This window comes from Mixophyes fleayi, chromosome 8 (genome assembly GCF_038048845.1).
Source record: "Mixophyes fleayi isolate aMixFle1 chromosome 8, aMixFle1.hap1, whole genome shotgun sequence".
Classification (NCBI taxonomy): Eukaryota; Metazoa; Chordata; class Amphibia; order Anura; family Limnodynastidae; genus Mixophyes; species Mixophyes fleayi.
In genome coordinates, this window is record NC_134409.1 from 98,645,771 (window position 1) to 98,669,302 (window position 23,532).

The following is a 23,532-nucleotide window of genomic DNA, read 5'->3' on the forward strand; positions in this document are numbered from 1 at the left end:
GGACAAGCCTTGGCCTGGGCTTCACCTTTATGGGAGCGTAATGATCCTCTGTTAGAGAATTCAGCTGCATTTATTGATATGTTTCGCAAAGTGTTCGATGAACCTGGTCGGGTCTCCTCAGCAGCCTCTAGCCTCTTGAATCTTCGACAAGGCTCCTTATCAGTCGGCCAGTATGCGGTAAGATTCCGCACTCTCGCCTCAAAACTCCGATGGAATAATGAGGCCCTTATTGCCACCTTTTGGCAGGGTCTTACTGACCGAATCAAGGACGAACTTGTCACCCGGGAACTCCCCTCCAAATTGGATTCCCTCATCTCCCTTTGCATCCGGATCGATCTGCGTTTCAGGGAGAGAACGTCGGAGAGATCCTCAACGAGACGCACTCCCTGTTTGGCGCCTTACTTCCAAAATCCCATATCTTTCACGGAAGAACCTATGCAGCTTGGCCGCTCAAGATTGACGCCTGAAGAACGCGAGCGACGGTTCAAGCACAGATTATGCCTATACTGCGGGGAGTCCGGTCATGTGTTAAGCCTCTGTCCTAAGAGACCGGGAGACGCCTCCTCCTAGACGGTAAGAGGGAGGCCGCCTTAGGAGTAGCTGTGTCCACTCCCTACTCTTCTTCCAACCCTGAGTTTCTTATGCCAGTTCAATTAGTTACTCCTAAGGGACCCCAGCAGATCCTTGCCTTTGTGGATTCCGGTGCCGCAGGGAATTTTATCTCGGCCTCTCTTGCTTCGCAGCTCCAATTACCAATTCTGGACCTTCCTCAAGTGCTCACCCTTACGGCTGTGGACGGTAACCACGTCAGCAACGGAACCATCTCCAGCATTACCAGCGCGGTGCAGTTGCTGATTGGAGCTCTACATCAAGAGTGGATCCAATTCCTAGTGCTACCTCAGTCGGTCAATCCGCTTATTCTGGGTCTTCCTTAGCTCCGAGCCCATTCTCCGCAATTCGACTGGGCTCGTGCCGAAGTTATCTCCTGGGGCCCACAATGCCATACCCAGTGCATCCTCTCACCTCGTCCACGAGTTTTTCTTACTCAGACCCATTCCGATCAGGTTACTCTACCCTCAGCTTACCAGGCCTTCAAGGGTGTCTTTTCCAAGCAGAGATCGGAGATTCTTTCACCCCATCGCCCTTGGGACTGTCCGATTGATTTAATTCCGGGTAAATAGATTCCACGTGGCAGGACTTATCTCTTATCTTTGCCGGAGACTCGGGCCATGTCACAATATATCCCCGAGAAACTGTCCCGAGGTTTCATCAGAAAATCATCCTCTCCCGCTGGTGCAGGGTTCTTTTTCGTCAAAAAGAAGGACGGGTCTCTACGCCCCTGCATCGATTACCGACAATTAAACAAAATTACCATCAAAAACCTTGCCCCTTATTACTGATCTTTTTGACAGGATCAGCAGTGCGCAAGTTTTCACCAAACTGGATCTCCGAGGGCATATAATCTTGTATGAATTCGGAAAGGAGACGAGTGGAAGACAGCGATCAACACGCGGGACGGACACTTCAAATACCTGGTCATGCCCTTCGGGCTTAGTAACGCTCCCGCAGTCTTCCAATCTTTCGTTAATGAAATCTTCCAAGATCTTCTATACCACTTCGTTGTTGTCTATTTGGACGATATTTTGATTTTCTCCTGCGACATCCTCTCCCATCGCTCTCATGTTAAAGAAGTCTTATCCTGTCTACGAACCCATCAGCTTTACTGCAAATTAGAAAAGTGTGTCTTTGAGGTCGATCAACTTCCCTTTCTTGGGTATATTGTATCAGGCTCTGGACTGCGAATGGATCCGAAGAAGGTATCAGCCATTACTAGTTGGCCTTTTCCTCAAGGCACCAAGGCCATTCAAAGATTTATTGGATTTGCCAACTATTCATCAAGAACTTCTCTTCCATTATCGCTCCTATAACTGCCCTGACTCGAAAATCAGCCAATCCCAGAAGCTGGCCCCCCGATGCTCTGAATGCCTTCAACCTTCTAAAACAAGCCTTTTCGTCTGCCCCAGTCCTTTCTCAACCAGACCAACTAGAACCCTTTTACCTGGAGGTTGATGCTTCCGCCGTCGGTGTTGGTGCCGTGCTGTTCCAGAAATCGAAACTTGGCGTGCATCTTCCTTGCGGGTTCTTCTTTAAGAAGTTTTTGACTCATGAAAAGAACTACGGCATTGGCGACAAGGAGCTTCTCGCTATCAAAGAGGCCTTGGAAGAGTGGGGTCATCTATTAGAGGGCTCTCGTCATCCAATTATAGTCTCAACAGACCACAAGAACCTGCTTTACATCAGCGAAGCTCAATGTCTCAATCCACGCCAGGCACGATGGGCATCTTTCTTTGCACGCTTTGAACTAATTCTGACATATCATCCTGGGTGCAAGAACATTCGGGCAGACGCCCTGTCCCGATCCTTTGATAACACCGACCTATGTACTTCTTTGGTGCCTCTCCCCATCCTAACGCCCACCAGAATTATTGCACTTACCAAGACCGCTTCTAAGACTCCCACTAGGGGATGTTCCTTCCTGGAGCCTAATCTACGACCCAAGATGTTATGGTGGGCACACTCCTCCAAGTTATCTTGACATGCTGGAGTTAAGAAGACTTATGAATTCCTACACCAGCGTTTTTGGTGGCCTGCACTACATGCTGACGTTCGGAAATTTGTGGCCTCCTGTGCCACTTGTGCTCGTTGTAAAAACCCCAGGTTGCCTCCATCAGGTCTTCTGCAACCTCTTCCTATTCCAGACCTTCCTTGGCAAAGTATATCCATGGACTTCATCACTGATCTTCCTTCCAGCAACGGTTTCACTACCATTTGGGTGGTAGATGATAGATTTTCGAAAATGGCCCACTTCGTACCCTTGACCGCTCTCCCATCTGCTTCTCAGTTTACTCTTATCTTTATAAAGGAGATTTTTAGACTTCACGGCTGTCCCCGTGAAATTATCTCAGATCGAGGGGTTCAGTTCGTTTTTCAATTTTGGAGGGCTTTTTGCAAGACATTTGGTTCTAACCTCAAGTACTCGTCCGGCTATCATCTGCAAACTAATGGCCAAACTGACCGGGTTAACCAGGACCTCGAAGTCTTCCTACGATGCTTCTCTTCAGACAACCAAACAGAATGGTCTAATCTCCTACCCTGGGCAGAATTCTCCAATAATTTTCATCATCATGAATCCTCTGGTTCCTCTCCATTCTCTATTGTCTATGGAACTCAACCCACCCTCCCTGATTTCTCCAGTCATGTCCCTTCTCCAGTTCCTGCTGTTGATGGCTTAATTCAGAATTTTTCTCAAATTTGGTCGGCTACCAATACCAAGCTTCAGGAGACTTCCCAACGCTACAAGCAAGCTGCGGACCGTCATCGGAGGCTCAGTCCTCTGTTTCAGGTTCACGATAGAGTATGGTTGTCTACACATAACCTCAAATTGCGAGTACCTTCTCAAAAATTGGCTCCTCGTTATATTGGTCCCTTCCCTATAACTCACGTTATCAACTCAGTGACCTATAGGCTCCGTTTTCCTCCCTCACTGAAGATCCACAATGTCTTTCATGTTTCTCTTCTTAAACCACTAAAACTCAATAAATTCCATCGTCAGCCTCATCATCCTGCTCCTATCCGGACTGGTGAAGAATTTGAAGTGAGTTGTATCCTGGATTCCCGTGTTCTCCATGGACGACACCAATTCTTGGTCCACTGGAAGGGTTTCGGTCCAGAGGAGAGATCCTGGGTAGAGAAAGAGGACCTTCACGCCCCACGTCTACTAAAACAATTCCTTGAGGGAAGACCTATCCGAAAAAGAAGGGGAGGAGGTACTGTCAAGCGCCGTCCCCGTGCTTTGTCCGTCGCACAGAGATGGACGCCTGCTTCTGCCGACGCGAGCCTGGTTGCAGGCAACCAGGCAAACTTCCGGGTAGGCGGTGGCAACGCGTCCTGTTGCCTAGCAATGGGGCACTTCTCACTGATTCTGGCGGTGGTGTTCAGCGTCACCACTGCCAATAGGTAGGCCAGCCCCCCCACAGTATAAATTGTCAGCTCTGGCACCTAGTGGGTGCCAGAGTATTAGGTCTTTAATCTCCAGCAATTTCTGTGTTCCTGTATTATTGTGTCTCCTGTGTGTGACACGGCTTGATCCTGACTACCATTGTTTCCAGTGCTCCTTGTGAATTGACCCAGGCTACGTTTGACCATTCTTCTATCTTCAGTGCTCCTAATCTCTGACCCGGCTAAGTTCTTGACCACGATATCGGATTTCCCTACTGGCATCTCCTGATTTCACAGCTTGACCCAGACCGCCTGACACCTCTACCATTCTATCGCTTCACTGGTTGCTCCCTCTGAGGACCGCGACCTGCGTGTCTCCCGCAGCAAAGTCCATACTCCCTTGCGGGGGTTCCTGGCGAAAACCTGGGACACGTTACACTCCGCACCTCTTTGGTGAGTAGTGTCGAAACCAGTAAGCTACATACACCCTAGTTCCGTGACATTTCTGAGGTACTGAAACAACCCATATAGCACCAACAATCATTCCACAGTAAAAGTCCGTAGCGCTTTAAAAATGGGAACAAACAATAATAAAACAATACTGGTTAATACATACAGACAAAGAAATAAGAGAGCCCTGCTCACAATTTTACAATATATGGGTCAATGGGAGTTTGATACATAAGGGTAAGTGCTCCATTAGCAGAGGAAGGTCGATTTACAAGTAAAATCAATCTAGCCGCAGTGTCCAAAATAGATTGCAGGGGTTTGAATGTGATTTTGGGAAGACCAGTAAGGAGGGAATTGCAATAGTCAATGCGGGAGATGATGAGTGCATGAATTAACATTTTTGCGGTGTCCTGTGTGAGATATGTATGTTTTTTTAAAATGTTTTTTTTAGATGTATGCTGCATGATGTATATATAGAGTTGATATAGGGAACAAAGGATAGTTGTGAGTCAAGGATTACACCTAGGCAGCGAGCTTGCAGGGTGGGATTTATGGTCATGTTATCAACAGAAATGTCAGGCAACAAGCTTTTGTTGGTGGGTGGGAATATTATTAATTCTAAGTTTTACGTTTTTAAAAGATTGAGTTTGAGTTAGTGAGAGGTCATCCAAGATGAAATGGCAAAAAGACAGTCAGTAACGCGAGATGGTGAGAGATCAGGAGAGGATAGATAAAATTTGGTATCATCTGCATAGAGATAATACTGAAATCCAAAGGAGTGTATTACTTTGCAAGAGAAGTGGTGTAGATAGAGAATAGTAGAGGACCTAGAACTAAGTCCAACTGATAAAGGAAGTGGAGCGGTGGTGGATCCAGAGAAATTAACATTGAAAGAGATTAGCTAGGTAGGATGAAAAGCAGGACAGGACAGGACAGTGTCTTGTAGACCTAGGGATTGTAGCGTTTGCATGAGGAGAAAGTGGTCAACAGTGTCAAATGCAGCAGAGAGATCCAGGAGAATTAGAAGAGAGTAATGGCCTTTAGTTTTAGCTGTGATCAAATCATTCACAACCTTGACCAGGGCAGTCTCTGTGGAGTGTTGAGAGCAAAAGCCAGACTGTAGAGGATTCAATAGGTTGTTTGCAGACAGAAAGTGTGTGATCATTATAGATACATACAATAGACAATGTTTTTATATATATTTATACTTAGATTCAAGTTTATTTTTTTAAATTAATGTAACACCCCTTTTTCCTGTTAGGGTGTATATACCAATTTGTGTGTGCGGTCTGCAAATGAATTCAGTACCTTATACTCCAGATTGCGCAGTGCCTCCACCTTGGTCTGATTACCGAAGGGTCTTCTTTGGCTAGTTCTCTGTCTAACTTATTTTGACCATCCAGTAGCACAGTATGCGCTAAACTCTGTCCATCACCTTGCCTGTCTATGACTTTCAGCCTCGTCATCCATTTGCATTCAGCAGCCATCTTCACCACTTCTTCATCTGTGACGTCAGATAGTTCACCACTCAGTGTAAAGCAACTATCTGCATCTCTTGATAATTGCTCACACCACTGGTACACATCTTCTTGCGATAATCTCGCCATGGCACTGTGTTCTTTTCTGTAAGCAACTCTGAGCTTGGGACTCGATCTCAACAGTGTCTCCAAATATAATACTCCTTTTTCCTGTTAGGGTGTATATATCAATTTGTGTGTGCGGTATGCAAATGAATACAATAACTTGTACTCCAGATTGAGCAGTGCCTCCACCTTGGTCTGATTATCGAAGGGTCTACTTTGGATAGTGTCCTAGTTGTAGCTATACCAGAGGGAGACCAAGGGACCCTCCACCCCCCTTCACTGGACCAAAGGCACACACAAATGAATAATATCACTGTCATGAACATAGAGAGCTTGCAGTTATTTATAAGGGACACATCATAACTGCAGTGTAAATATGTTATATCAAATGAATTCATTGATAAGTTTAGTTAAAGTGTAAAATGTAAAGACAGAAAGTCTGATGTAAATGTATTTGCTGGCTTTGCACATTCCAGTGTGAAAAAATGTGTGTCACCTTTGACAGCTTCAAAAGGCTCCTACTGTGAGACAGTCTAGTTCATATTTTGGGTGCCACTGCATACTGAGGAGCAGAAATCACACCGGGGGGTATCCGGGAACAGCTAAAATCACATATCTTTGGAAAAGGTATGTCAAATTGTCAAAATGTCATCATGTTTGGTATCAAAAGATGGACAGAATCAGAGAGGATTTATTAATGATAAAATTGGATAGATGTGATACTTTACAGGAAAGTTAGATCACATAGTAGAATTGGTTACTAAATCAGGCAACAGGCAAATGGTGATTGGAAAAAGTGTCGCAGGCCACAACCCCTGGGGGCAGGGATAGGTCTTTAAATAGCTGAGACGAGACACAGAAAATTGTCAGACTTTTTGGGAAATCAATTCACATTGATAAGCTGTCCATCTTCCAAGCCAAATTTCCCTTGGCCAGAATGCAATTCATGTAAGTGCAAATCTGAATGTAACCCCTTATTTTTTTATCTGTATGCCCTGTATTTTTGGATATTAAATCTATAATTTAATAAGTTGTGTCCTTGATACTCTAACGAATCCATTAGCCTGTTAGAAGAGAAAGCTCGACCAAGTTAACCTTTGGAATGCCAGTGTGTGATTTGTTGATACATTTGATTTACAAGCTGTGTGTGCTTGCATTTACATTTGTGTAACAGTCTGGAGGTGTGAAGAGGTAACCATGTGCTTGCTGGTGTGGGTCTTGCTAGTCTGGGAATAGCTAGAAGCCTGTGTGCCAGTGTGGGACAGAATATTGGGGTCCTATTGCCCGTATTCAATAGGTGGTGGCAAACCTGAAGTGTCTGGGAGTGTGAGAGCGCTGTGTTTGGGGGCTATTATGTAGGTCTATAACCTGTGTGATAGGTAGAGAGAGACTGTGGGCTGATATCGTGTGTGACCTCATACAGCGAACACCCCAAAGTCACGGCAGCTGGGAGCGTGTTCGTGACAATCACACATGAATTATCTTTAGAAGCCACACTGGCACATTTATTAGTGTTGTATAAGCTTCTAAAGGGATTTTCCAATATTTTAAATCAAACATATAAATTGTAGTTTAAACAAACAATTGTATATAATTGATAAATAGTACTATATAATACCTATACTACCATACATATATATTCTCTCTTCTCTATTATTCTACTGCTAAGAGGTACCTCTCTTTAAACTACAATCATCTGGCAAATATAACTAATATCAAACAATTAACATGAAATAAGTTCAGCAGCATAAATAGATATATGTTTACACTTTGGATTTCATCATCTGTCCCTTAGACATGACCATATAGTCACTTCAATATCGTAGGCTCCTCACACCACAGGTTTGTGAATTTCTCTTGTATGTGACTGAAAAATTAGTGAGGTAATCTGCACAGTTTCTCATACATGTAATTCAGTCTCTACTCCCTAACTAACTGTCCCTGCACTAATCCCTTGTTAATATTATCCCAGTTCAGCAAAAGGGTTTATTTACATTACAACCTTCAGGCCTTCCCACCTAGTCCCTATCTGACTACTGGTATAATACAGAGTCCTGATAAATCAATAAACAGATAATAAGATGTTACTTGTCCATATAACGATCAGCCTTTTAGTCCAAGATGGCTTTTTACAGTCAGAACTCCAGTTGTTTCTCTCTTTTAAAAAGATATTTTCCTTCTTCTCACTGTGTCTCTCTCCATATCTCTCTGGGGTATTTTCTTTATTCCAGACTTTTACTTTAAAAAACTGACAGGGGTGTACTCCCCTCACCTACAGCTCCTATTTACCAATATCACTCCTCTGTATACAGGGGTCTAATAGATACTGCTCCCTCCTCTTCTCAGATTACTGGTACTCTCAGAGTCTCTGTCCTGCCTCTCTGCTCCCTCTGTTTTGCTCCCAAGCAATAGTACAGGGGTACACTCACTTCTCAGTCAGCTCTGTTTTTTCTTGCTCTTTTCCACACTCCTTCTCCTCTCTCCACTGCTGCACTTCTACTGCCAGTTTTAAAGTAATTTCTCACACCTTAGCCCCTTCCCCTCTCGCAAGCTCTTACTGAATCCTCCAGCAGCAGCTCAGTGCAACCTGTGGATTGTAGTTCCTGGTTGACTACAGCTCCCTAATGCGCATGTGCAGAAGTCCATGTCTGCTAGCACTACAATAATTGTCTTAAGTTGTCAGCACTCTGTACTTTGTTCAATGTTAAAAACCTAAAAATAAGCAATTTTCTTGTATGTTTCTGTTGAAACACTTTATAAATCCCCTACGCTTGCTTGAATTATTTGTAAAATACAGTACAGCTTTGATATGGAGACAATAGACATGCCATACTCCACTTCTGCTGCAGCCCCTATCATGAAGTGGTTCAAGTAGCATGTATATGTTACAGAGGGAGCGGATGCAAATAGAGAGTCATCTTCCTCCTTTCCCACCCACTCGCTCCTGGCTTTACCTGATTCCCCCCAGGAGGATTAGTGATTCCCCCCACGGCATCATTTAGACGTTTTATGTTTCTATGATGTGCATTGCAATGGTTTATTTTATTGCTGTCTTTTCTATTTTCAGAATTTGTGGATTTATATTCCCCCTGTTGAATCCCCGCCTTTTTTATTCTGTATCCCAAATATTTTGCAAAAACTTAAAAATTATTGATGATAAAAAGCACTTTATAAATAAAAATAATCAACCATTGTTTGTATTTTTGTCTTCAATGGTCAATAAAATAACGTAACTTTACTTCTTAACTGTCCCGATTCCATCAGGATGGTCCTGATTTTAGGGGACTATCTTGATTAGCCAAGAGCTTGTCCCAGCATGAGGAACAGCTGGGATGTATTTCCACTCTTCATTTTACATACATGCATGGGAGTGAGATGTAAGTGTCTGGAGGGAAGTGCAAGCTATGCCCTCCATGGTGTTGGCCACGCCCACACACATCAGGCCACACCCACACATCACTGGCCATACCTCCGATGGGATGGCACTTGTCACAACAGGCCCTTTATAATTTTCAGTCCCAGGCCCATTTGACCCTTTATCTGGCCCTGTTCATGTAAGATAAGTATTTCCGTACTACACATGTGTACCAAAAATGCATCTCTATGTACATATTTGTACATCAGAGAAATGCTTCTCCTTACACCTGTAACACAGGTAAGCCTAAGCTTCCTACAATAAGAGTGTGTGCACATAAGTGTGACACAATTAGAGCATCTTCATTAACTTATCTCTAGTGGGTACTGGAGTGCTGATGTAAAGATTTACAATGATGATGATGATGATGACCATTAGCAGCACTAACTAGATGCTCCTGATAGAATGATGACCTCTCAGCCTATAGTACTAATTACATTATATCAACTTGTTGCAGTTATTCACATTACTGTCATTTCCATTTGGATTACTGCAGGAAAATAGATTCCCCTTGGTTTATTAAAGGGGAAAACAACAATTGTAGAGGTGTCTGTATTTAATTATGTTCTATATGGAAAATGTTATTTTCACATTTATTAGTAACTGTCAAGACACTATTTTCTCTATCACGGGATGTGATAGAGATGTGATAGCTGACGTAAGCACATACTGCTGATTTTGACTTATACACTTATATGGAAATATGTATTATTCTGTGTACATTCTGTGCATAAATATGTCCTACACTATATTTTTCTACTTACACTTTTAAATTCAGACCTATATGTTACCTCTATTTATTAAACTTTTTATTGGTCAATTGCATATTAAACTAAGGTGTATTTGTTGCACTCATAAACCTTTGCAAATTCTGTAAGGTCAACCAGTCCTAGACGTTCCATCCAACATACTTTAACAGATGCCAAAACTTGCAGTTTGGGTATAAATCCATGCAAATCTGCTGCTGGTCAGATTCTGAAGGCATAATCCATTCATTCATCCTATAACCTGACACTGGCAGGGACTAAGCTGGTTAGATATAGAACAAAGGTCATTTATCCAATGAGAAGCAGAACAGATTTTAAAGATCTAATGATCCTAAAATATGTATAAAAAAAGAGCTACTGTTAACATTCACAAGTAAATATGTAAAGTTTCAGAAGCTTATCACAAAATATTGGAGATAAGGTTGTGATTGCATGGGAAATTTTTCGTATACACAGCAGGCTTCCAGCCATTTATTTCTTTGAAGGATACAGTTGCAGGAATATTTCTGTCCTGTTCTGTTTTCACTAAAAGCAGAAATCAGAGTGGGATTTTAGTACTTGCAGCACTAATTTCAAATGCAGGATGGACAAAAAATAATGCCTGCTGCGCTAATGGTCCATCTAGATTTTTAAGTTAGAATCCTGATTATTTTCTGAAAAAAAGGAGTGTAACCAATTAGAATATAAGCATTCTGCAGTTATGTAATCAGTTGGTAAAGTGTCAAACTGCAAAAGACAATGGAAGTCAATTGTGAGTGGTTTGTGGTATACAACAGACAAGACACACATGCCATATCCCTTCATTGACTTCAGTGGAAAGTTGCGCAGCACGTAGTGGATCTCTATGACAAATACATCTGCACCCATAGAGAAAAAATGGTTGGGGGTATATTTACTATGCGGTGGTTCTGTAGAACCACAGATTCCCAGCGCTTTGAAGCCATGTGTGGGGATTCCCTGTGTACCCTTTGTTTTCCCACCATTTTTGCTTTCTGTATCGCCCTATATGCATTTGAAAATCTCAATAAAAATCATTGATAAAAAAAGCTAAAAAAAATAAAAGTGCCATTTAAAAAATGACTTTAAAGCGCCCCTCAGTGGTTTTAAAATTGAATTACTGTAAGGTTTGTACTCAAACTGCATGTGGTCATTAATTAAATTTAGAAGCATTATACACTGCAGGACTAATATTGCAATTATACTTTCACCTCTTTAATGGAATTATAGTAGAGACAGTTCCATGTAAAGCTCAGAAAGACTCACTGGACTGTTTCCTTCATATAGAATTTTCCATCCATTACTTGCTGGGATTTTCCTTGTGCAGATGTAAAGCCCGTCTACATTTTAAAATTGCTACACACTTGGAAGGACTAATAATAAAACATGGGTGCTTTTGATTTAATGTAGCACTGGATAGAGGGAGGAAGCCCTACAGTGTTCACTCATTGCTTTGCTTTCTATATCTCGTATACCTATCCTTTTTCCAAACAGGGACCCAACTTTCCAGGATCCAGACAAGCACATCTGAGCTTAAGACATGGGCAACAGCAACAAGTAGTAAAAGCATCAAGAACAGGTAGGAGTGAGCCGGACGGTCTACCAATTATCCTGGTTCTGGTAGGTCAGTCCAGATTTTGAGGACTGAGCCACTCAGTCAGGGCTTTGTCCTGACTACAGGGGCAGTTGGGCGATATGTGCTGCTTCACACTGCTCTGCTCAAGAAGGGGGAGCTGTGTGCATGCAGCAATGCCCATGTATTTGAAAGGGATTTGAAGAGTTGGAGAGCATCTTAGCACTTTTCTCAATGATTGACACACCTCTTTGCATGCTGGTCATGTCCACTGGCGGTGTGATGTGGAAACCTCCCACCTCAAACCCTGTGTTTGCCCCTGGGTGCACTAGCCATATGTGCATATATCAGCGTTTTACAAGAATGAGGATCCTCTTGACTCAAGTGAATCATCTTTTACTACAAGTAAGTACAAGTTCATTGTTCTTTTACATATTTATTTATTTATTTATTGTTTATTAATTTATTAGAAATGTAAAATTAACATTTGATGTAGAGATTTTGGATAGTTAAAGAACTTAGAACCTTTTTATCAAACCCTATTAATACGATAAAACATTTATCGTAGTGATAGGGCTTTCTTTTTGATTTGCTCTATTTATTCACCCCATTGTCACAAGCGATTGAGCCCCTATGCTGCATGGGAGGACTTATTATTTACTTGCATAATCTCCCTGAAATAAGTTTTAGAAATCTCAAAGTTGGATCTGATTAAACCATACTTGCCAACTTTTGTATTCCCCCTCTGGGATTTTCTGCTCAAGTAACAAAAACAGGGGAGGGGGAGCATGGCTCACCAAATCATGGAAATTTGACCACTGTCCAACTCACTTCATCAAGATCTGGGAGAAAGCCCAGCTCTCCCAGGGGTCCAGGAAAGCTACCTAAAATTTGTGAGTCTCCCGGAAATTCTGGGAGGGTATGCAAAAATGGACTAAACATTATAGACACAGAACATAGTATGACACTAGTCTTACTTTAGATTCATGAACCTCTCATTGAATATTAAAGGTCTCACTAATCATATTCCATACTTGCCTATTCTCCAAGGCCCTAGGAAAGTAGCCATTTTGCTCAGATCACTAGGAAGTGGGAGGGACAGGGGCCTTAATAAGGCGATTTGCTGCAGATCGCTGTATTTTAGTCCGAACCCTGTGGCACTATAATGTGATTTCATTATTTTGTTACAAGTATGGGTTAAAAGTGACGTGATTTGTGATACCACGTATCCTTATATTTATCTCAGATACTACACACTCTAGTTTTGGGGATAGATTTACTAAAGAGCTGTTTGGTGAAACCGCCGGTTTTCGACTAATTTTTACTAAATAATTTACTAAAGCCCAAACTGCCATTGAAAAGACCAGAATTGACATTTTTAAAAACTACCACTTTACAAATCGCCATCCCGATTCTAACAATGATGAACATACAAACCACCAGATTTGCTAAACTGGGGTTTGCAAAACCGCCACAAAGCTGCCATTCTAATGGCCAAAATAAAAGAGGTGCTTGTGAGTGGCGAGATTGCTCAAACTGTATGCTGTTTGAGTTATTTTGCCATTCAGAACATAAGAGAAAGCACCATTGACATTTACATTATTTGGGCAATCATTATTAATTGATTAAGGGGCAAAATTAATTTAATATTAACTTTTGGGGGATTTTTTAAACATTTTGTTAAGGGGACACTATTGTAGCATTATATTATTCGGGAAATGTGAATATATAATAATATTAACTGATTGTTAATGGTGGATATAATTATTTATGTTGCACAATTTGGCATTAAATAGTGCCCGAATAATATAATAATTAAATAATTTTGTCCCCTTAATATAATGAAAAATAAATACATTTCCCCATAAGCTAATATTAAATTCATTTTGTCTCTTAATAAATAAATAATAAATAATTTAAATGTCACTGGTGCTTTCTCTCATGTTCTGAAAGGCAAAATAGCTCAAACAGCATGTTTGAGCTATCAAACCATTCAGAAGCGGGTATTCTGTCTTTTGGATGGCCAAACCGCTGGCGGTTAGGACAAAGCTTAGCTTTTTCAATTTACTACACATCATCATCCATTTTAAATCACAATCTCAAAACGCCCTATTGTAAATGCGGTGGCTTGGACCACTAAAATGCCGGCGATCTGTAGCGGTTTAAAACCACCACCAAACTCGATTCTTAGTAAATCTAGCCCTTAGTATCAGAGAGAACATCACCAACCAGTGCTAACAATTTATTTACAAGCTGACATAAGAAAATAAGTGCTTTATCATTTCTGTTATTATTATTTATTTTATAACAATCTTTCATGTGCCTGCCACTCAGTGACATCACGGACATATATATAGGTTATTCTGCCCTGGTGGTATGTGAATTCTTGTCCTAAATATATCACTTGTGCCAGCCTCACCTAGTTTGCATTGCATTAGTAGCTGATGGACACAGATCCATAGGCAAAAAAAAGTAGGAAAGAAAACTGTCACTCATAAGGGCCTATTCAATTAAACATGAGGTTCCTTATTTATGTGCGTATTACCAGCAATTATAGTAATGAAAACTTTGGTCTTGTTTGCTCACACCTGTATAAGGTGTTAGCAAAAAAGAGCAAAGACTATTACCAAAGCCATTATGCGATAGCACACCGCAATAATACATCATCTGCCAATATGGTAAATATGCCCCATGGTAGAATACAGTAAGATCAGTACAATGTATCCTAGTCCAAAGGGAAATGCACACAGTATATTTCAATCCCCTGAAGTATTCATTCTTAATAGTGCCATGCCCCCAATCTCCTAACTGTGAAAGAGATCTAGATGTACTGTGTTTCCAATCTCCTGAGGCATCCAGTCTTAGAGGTTTTAATCCTTTCATAAAAACTGCAGTACAAATTATGCAAAAATAAAACCTATAATAAGCATTTGTAGAGATTCAAAATTTCCAGTTCTAGCTGTATGACACTTATACTCTCATCTATCCCAAAGGTTGTTCCAGTTTAAATCCTAAAGGTACCATACTAATAATCTCTTTACTGCATTCTAGAATGTCTGCTATGTGGTTAGAGCATTGATTTTCACTAATGACTTGTTTCTCATTTAATAGGCCTATTTATCAATGTTTATAAAATAATAATTATGATTATCTACATTTTCCTAAAAAGATCTACAATTGATGCAAGTATATGTATGCAAGTATACAAGCACAAGAAATCAAGGAAATGCAGCTAAATTCTTCCAGCTGCTTATGTAAATTACCCAGACTGCAATTAACAGGCAGTGTGAAAAGCAAGCTGGCTGTATTGTAATTGTTTACACCACTCTAAGAGCCACATTAATAATTGTATCAAGCAATTTGCCTATATATTATATGTTACTATATGTTACTTGCCGGCCTCAATCTATGGAATCTGGTGAGATCTGTGAGCAATGTGGCCACATATGTGAATGGCCATATTACGCTGATCTGATCGAACTGTAATAATCCAATAGGATTGCTCTGCAATGAAAATGGTTTACTCATTTTACTGTACCATTATAGAGTTGGTTGATGACTTCATATATGTGATGATGGCAGTCATAGACCTACCTGACTTTCCATACTGCTGGATCATATCTAATTGGAAAATTATTGAGTGCAAAAGAATTTTGATGGTTTAGGATAGGGCCAAGTGGACCAACCAAAATCTTATTACATGGACAATTTTAGACAATCTCAGCATACAATTGTATATTTGTTTGTTCTAAAAGAGAATATAAATATTAAGATGTTCATAAATGTATCTCCTTCAATAGACTGAACTACCTAACTTTTCTGAACATTTCACATGTTTAATGCTCTTCTTGTTTAATCCCTGCTCTATACTGTTGAGAGAGAACATCCATTCTTCTAGCCTGTAATGATTTTAATAACTGTTTTACAACATTACATATTCCTGCCCCACATATGTGGGTGGCCTTGTTTAGTATGTTTTTTATGTATAAAAATTGTCACATTGTGGAATGCATCCTGAGCATATACAGTGTATCCCACACCCACCTAATAACTATAATGCTATAATAAATTCATATAATGCCCCGTATAAACTCATATCTCACCATATAGTTTCAAAATGCAATTTTATAGCCATTTATTGTCAACGCAACCTCAAATGATGGAGTGCTAATCTTTACTTGTAATTTGCCATTCAGCTGTTCATTCTCACATGTTACTGCTACAAAGGAGTTTTGTCAGGGATTGCAAAGGCTGCTTTTCCTATTAACCTCTGATTGGCTAGAGTACACTAGGAAAGGTTAGTCTGATACCAATGATAAAGCTGGACTGTAGCAATGGCACCAGCCATTTTGTTAATTCTTCCTGGTGATCATGTGACATGATGCTAAATCACATGTCACACAGTGGACAACTGAGGTGCTCTATTCTCTTTTTTTTTTAACCATCAATAAATATATTTTAGTAAGAGTCACAATTGTCAAGCTAAATGGTATTTAAAATATGTGTAGTTGTCATGACTAGAGATAAGATTGTAAGGACCTGACAACAGCATTAGCTAGCATGTTTAGTACTGGAACTGCATTCAGGCTAGATTCGACAATCCCTTATAAGCAGAATTTCGTATCCACAAGTTTTAAAAGAAATTGTGTGGAAATAAGTCTCATTCTGCCATTGTTGACTGAAATGCAAACTTGAACACATAGTTAAATAGCCTGTCTTTTGTAGCTGCCCCTTTTATTGTGGTTAGAATGAATGTGCTGGGATTGTTATGACAGGTAAATAGAGTAATTTAAAAACTTTAAAGTGATAATGTTGATTCAGTAAGAAGAAATAAATACATGGTTAAATATACTCAATCCTGAAGGAACAGGTTTTAGACTGCATAGCAGGAATGTCAGTTAAACAATTGGAGGAATTAAATGTCCCCACATACTAATTGCAGGATAATGGCATGTATATTAGAATTTCATTTTAGATTGTAAGCTCATATGGACAGGGTCATCCTTACATTCTCTTTCATGTCATTGTATGTCATTTGTATCCCTATCCCCTCAATGTTCAGCGCTTCATAACATATTGGCGTTTTATAAATAATATGATATTTCACGTATTTCAGGTATGCTACCATCCTTCATAACCACATCTCTAATAAGACATTCTAATATCCACAGCATAGATATGAATATTGATACAAATGGACAATGAAAGAAAAGATAGGCAGTCAACAAGAAGAGAAGAGGGATTTACTAATCTATAGGGAGAGATTGGTTGGAAAGAGCTAAGAACAGAATACATTCCAAATAGATTTTCTTATGGAACTCAAGCACAGAAGTACTTGATCAATTAACGTATTCATGGCAAGACATCAACTCGGGGAAGGAGCACAGTATATTGAAGAATAAAAATAAGAGAATGGACTTTTTAAGGGCAAAGGCAAGGAGTAGCAAATGAATACAGTAAAGTGATCTGTACGTTAATTGGTCCAGGGGGACAGGTATACTTAATAGATTGATCGAGCAACCTTTAACAGGCATGCATAGCTGACAAGGTATTCCTGACATGCACAAGGACTGGAGAGGTGTCTGCTGATGATAAAAAATGACAGAGAGATGATAGAGAGGGACGTGAAATAAAGGAGAACAATGACAGATGCTGAGACCAGTACTGCAGCTAGACAGAGAGATGCTCGAAAGAGAATGTCAGATAGATTCTGCCAAGGTACAGCCACTTAGAGAATGATACACGATTGAGCAAAATGTTGGCTAAGAAATAATATGGACAATTGGAGAAAAGTAATAAGTGAATGACTGATTTACCTGTCAACTGAGACGGCAGCCAATGTGAAACTGCTGGCATACATGGACAGGTAAATGGAAAAGTGAACAGCTTTGCAGAGGAAAGCTCCAAATAGCCAACCATCCAGGGTATATATGGTTGCTTGGAAGGGGACACATAGCAGAATGAAGCACAGGTCAGCTACCCCCAGGTTTAGAATAAATAGGTTGGTAGTGTTGTACTTGGTTTGCCCATTCCTCAGAAGCACGACCAATACTAAACCATTCCCCACAGTTCCCAGAGCAAATATCAGAGAGAAGACCACGGGCACAATGATTCCTCCGGGGGGCAGTTCCGATGATACTGAGCCATTCCATGCCTGAGACATTGCTCTGACACATTCACCAGCCCTGTGGAGGATAAAGGAACATGGGACAGTATTATAATAGACTGGCACATTTTGAGTTAAAAAAAATCATATAAATTAATTTCTACCTACAATGTCTATAAGTCATTTTGTGATGTGCAAAAATTAGTAAGGTCAAGATTTGTTTAATGTAAGAAGTAAGTAGTAGGAAACACATAGCTGTATCATAACTTATCGCAATGTGGAGAACTGGACAGTAGTAGGTGATAACTGGCTGAAGAGTCCTACCAGAACTGAATGTGAGAGCCATCTGATTGGCTCACATTCTACCTTGGCATGACCATCTTGCCTAGGCCCACCGCAGCTTTCCAGTTCCCTGGCTGCTTTGCAATAAATGTTACAGTGCAATCTAGGATTTCCTATCCATTTAAAGCTCCCATATAACAGACATCCATTTATATCTTTAGCAAAGTAGGTGACTCTTTTGAAGATCGTTGGTGGCATGACACACAAAGCACATTAATTTCACAACCAAAAATTATACAGGAGACCAGACACAAATAAATATCAGATACACAAGAAAACTCATTCTAAGATAACACTCATCCAAACTTTTACCACAATTTAGGAAAATATGTCACAGTAATTTAAATTAATAAAAACAAACAAAAATTAAAGGCAACTGTCTAGCCTTATGCAAACAAATGTATATATATTTAAATACACACCAACATAATAGCTAATAATCTTAAATATGTGATTCTACTGCAAAGTACAGCATCTGTCATTTCTAGTTAAAATGCATGTATAAACATGTAAATAGTCATAAAACACACATCTAAACACACAGGTCTGCATTATAAATCAAAGGATTACTATAGTTCTATAAAATTGTATATCTACATATGTATTTACACACAATACATCAATATACTGTCTGTCTAACACAAGTAATTATTTCTACATACAAGTGTACAATTACCATTGACACATTTTTAAAATACCAACATTTCAAAGACCCTAATGTAACTGCACGGTAGAACCAAACACAACTATACTGCACATACCTTCACATCACTATTCAATTATAGCCACACATTTTTTTGTAGAAACTATAGCAACCTACATAATTATCCCCATAGCATTCAATAACTAATCACATAAAACTCCACAAAATATAAATAATCATATATATTCCATGTAGCCACAATTTCTTTATATAAATAAGAATCACTACAGGTACATATTTAAATGTCCAGAAAGATACACTGCTAAAGGTATGTCTGAGTACTTTGCATATAAATATATTACAGTTTATTTTCTATTTCTCACTTTCAGCTTATTATTCTTCCTAAGTCTATACTAAAAATGTCTATAATATATATGTATATCAATATCAATACAGTATCACTATCAGTTTGATGCACAGATGTGTGCCCCAAGATTTCTCCCTAGTTAATTACATTTTATCTTTAGCACATGCCTGCAGACACTGCATACATGTAAACCAGTGTGTATGGAAGTCTTTGTGACTCTCCTGTGTACATAAAACTGGGTGTACAGGTGGTGTTTCTAAACAGTGTTTCATTGTGTACAATGCGTATATAAAAGATATTTTTCTCCTTACCTCCTGCCTAAGCTGCTGTACTTGTTTCATCTCCCTCTCTCTCTCTATTCAGCTCTCTCTTCTGCTTCCTCCTCCTCTCACACTCACTCTATCCCTCCCTTTTCACAGTCTTTTTCCCCCCTTTCTTCATTTTCAAAGGGGCTGGCTTGGTGCAAATAGACAGTTCATTCAGTCTGTGTGTCGATTGCATGACATCTGTATCAGTTGTATTCTCTTTTTATGTCCATGTGAGTCAAGGAGTCAAATTATGTATTGTTCTTCTGTGTACTAACATATTGTTATATGTATCTTTGTTTCTACATTATCTGTTTTAGTCAACACAGAAAAGAATCTATGAGAAATTTGATGTGCAATTGCATTCCTTTTTTCTCACTTCTGTCTCTTTCTCACTATCGCTTACCTTGGTGTCTCTCAATGTGTGTTTTCTCCATCTATAGCATGCGCTATGCTGTTTATAGTTTATGTCTAATTTTGCATATTATTATGCCATGTGTTCCTTACAATTTCTTTTTGTAGATCCTATGCCATAACTACATAGTGGCATGGATACAATTTCTATGTATTCTCTGTTGCTGAGCAGGTTTATCCATTTCATACTACATAAAGTATTCACCATATTGCATAATATGATAACTATAATGTTGCACTTTAAATACTAACCTTAAGTACTTTATAGTCCCATAACATATGGAAATGTGAGCAATTACTTTGTTTTTTTTAAACTGGGTAAAACTTTTAGAGAATTGATTGAACATGGTCTTGAAGCAACTCTATGTGTATACTCGACAGAGATGCATCTAATTATTATCTCAGGTCATGCCTGGCTGTTTTATCATGTAGCACACAAATACTTGATAGCTTCTTTTTATACACAGAAATATAAAGTTAATACACAGAAATATAAAGTTAATATAGGACATGCCCTACTCCAACTATAAATCTGTCCCCACATTTTAAATTTATCTCCCCCTCTAGTGCAAAATGGGTTTGCCAAGGTGCAAATTTACTAATTTTTTTGCTTTACTTTCCCTAATGAATCAGGCCCAATATGTGGAACCAAGTTTTTAAAGCATCTAAATTACAAGACATAATGTTGGGATTCACTCACACTACTCTGGAAATCCTCAAAGGTGTTCCTTTTGGACACAGATCATTGTTGAGTTTAGCCACCAGAACAAAGTACCTTCACAAATATAAAACCCTCTTTGAGGATGTATGTATCAACCATGTTTTGCAATGTGAAAGTAATCCAGGAAAATGACCCACGCAGCTCATAGCGGTGAAGCAAATAGTGAATAGTTTTCTGACATGAAAAGCTAAAATGAATGTTGACAAAATGAAAAATAAATTTTCATTTTGGAAATAAGATCAGAGTGGTTGTTGTCAAATTAAAGGAGAACACAAGCATACAGACCCATTATTGCATTTTGTGCTCCCCTTGGCCAGTTTTTCTGTGCGGTCACTCTTCAGCCATAATGTTCCTTGTTTCCACACTATATTACATACCACCTGTAAGAAATAAAAACACATATAGGTTCAGCATATATTAAATAAATGCCTCCATTTCTTTAATTGCTTACATACGTAATTCAGAAGTTATTAACACAAACTAAAGAAAACACCCCTTACAATTCTGCCACCGTAGGTCCATGACTATGTGAATATGTGGCCTCTCCACAAATCCTGCAAACATACTAAGTATAATCTGTACGTATCACGGTTTAGCATCTGGGCTTTTGCATTGATTATGGAATACTATAAAGTGCTATGCCCATGTATCTTCATAGATAGTAGGAATGTATAATGCTATTTCCAACAACAGACCCTTACATCCAGATTTACTGAGGTGTTGGCTATTTTTATGCCGAAATCAGATCAGTATCTGGAATTAGTCATCTCTATTTGCCCCAGTTCCCTTTTGAATGTGGACTTCAAGAATTCATTATAGATTTTAGCAATCAAAACCTCCCTCTTTCCTTTCACAGCATCAAATATGATTCATGCAGGAAAGACCTGGCACTGTCGGGTTAAGAATAGCCATAGCAGCAGTAAAAGCTTAGTCTACCAGCTCCACAGACAAAAATGTCTTTGGAGGTGTTTTCTCAATTTGCTTCGTTGATATGTTTTTATAAATGTATACAAATAAAGACAAGGTTGAAGAAAAGTGGAAAATAAGGGCATACGTCAGGTATTGAAGAAAAAAACAATGTTACAGCACAAGTACATGATTATATTGCAAGGTGAGTATCACAGAAATCCATGAGAAAGCATTGTCTTATGTCATGTGATGTCAAACATATTAACAACTTAAATCAATAAGAAACAGCTTAACTATACGTAGGTGTTACAGTGTCTGCTCAGCTGGGTATATTTTAGATAAATATAATATTTTCCTCCAATATAATTAGCAAATAAAACAATTTTATACACTATGGGGCATCTCTTGAGACTGGTCTGGAAAGATGGGCAGTGTAATATACTCTTTGCAATGTGTGTGTGTGGTTATACTATAAACTGTATATATATATATATATATATATATATATATATATATATATATATATATATACACACACACACACACTGATCAGCCACAACATTAAACCCACTGACAAATGAAGTGAATAACATTGATTGTCTCATTACAATGGCACCTGTCAATGGGTGGGATATATTATGCTGCAATTGAACAGTCAGTTCTTGACGTTTATGTGTTGGAAGCAGGAAACTTCCTTTTACTCTCAAGCTGCCATCGCTGTGCGGCTCAGATACACTTTTTTACAATCATTTACAAGCACTAGAGACCGTAACAAGAATCACATGAACTAATTTAAGACTCTAAAACTTCTCAATGAGGTACTAAGGTAAGATCCATTCAAGAATTGCTATTGTGGGCCCTACTTGTTGCTCCGTACGCTCCTGTATGCCACCCCACTTTCAGCATTAGAGCTATAAACATTGCAACACCCATCTCGACTCCCTCGTGTACATGCATGTTGTTGTAGCATATTAATCTTCCTAATAATTAATAATTACATAATTTTCATTTACAAGGAGAGTAGAAACTGGATACAAAATATAAAATTTTATTTAACCAATTGCTGACATCTAGGAATTGCACAGTTCATGTGGCTAGTGTTGTTCTGACGATTTCACAAAGAACATAGGCTTTTGTCACAAAAGCTTCACTTCGTTCATCCGCCATGTGCAAAAAGAGGACAAAAAACGGTATGGCTTTAGCCATAGAGGGCAGTAGAGCCATATCTAACATATACAAGAATATTGTAATGTAGCAAATCTGTAGAGGTGAAAGGTCATGGCTTTACAATAATGAGAAAAGCAACAATTATCAAGAAGGAGATTCAGTGTTAGCCACCACCAAGCAATTAAAAATAAATGAGGCACCTGCAAGCTGACTTATATCTCAAATATTGGTTGAATATGTTACGAGCCACAGCGGCTATGGACACCGCCGCGGCTCGTAACATATACAACTAATATTTGAGATATAAGTCAGATCTCACCGCTGCCTGGCGTCCCGGCCATCTCCTTGATGATTGCCACAACTGTATATGCAGCCCTATATCATGCCCCCTACTGTTAGAGAGCCGCGGCATCCGCGGGCAACGCTGTGACTCACCCCCTCCTTCCTCTCTGGAGTCCAGGCCGCCGCTATGACGACCGGGACGTCACTTCCGATTTCCGGGCCGACCGTTGCTAGGGCAACAGCCGGACGCCGAGACTCTGAGTGCTGCGTCCTGGCAATGCTGGGCGCGTGCGCAGAAACTTACACAGCCTGCAGACTAATTAATATGGCACTAATTTGTTAGGCAGCATCTGGGCATAGTTATAAGGCCGGGTCCTGATTGGCTATCTTCTGTATTTAAGGCAGTTAGGGCTTAGCCTCCCTGCCGGTTATAGCGTTCCAGTCCTGTGCTGACCTGTTCTTGGATTCTTATTTGCCTGATCTGCTGTTGTG

General features: G+C 39.7%; 1 protein-coding gene across 1 annotated transcript in view; it reads right to left on the bottom strand.

The window, feature by feature from the left end:
• Nucleotides 1-19,640, bottom strand: part of GALR3 (galanin receptor 3) — a 33,258-nt gene extending 13,618 nt beyond the window's left edge. The window contains exons 1-2 of the mRNA XM_075182990.1: nucleotides 19,554-19,640; nucleotides 17,601-17,969 (exon numbers count right to left, since the gene is read on the bottom strand). Coding sequence (XP_075039091.1) covers nucleotides 17,601-17,947 — 347 coding nt within the window. The 5' untranslated portion in view covers nucleotides 17,948-17,969; nucleotides 19,554-19,640. The remainder of the gene's footprint in view (nucleotides 1-17,600; nucleotides 17,970-19,553) is intronic.
• Nucleotides 19,641-23,532: the final 3,892 nt, after the last annotated feature.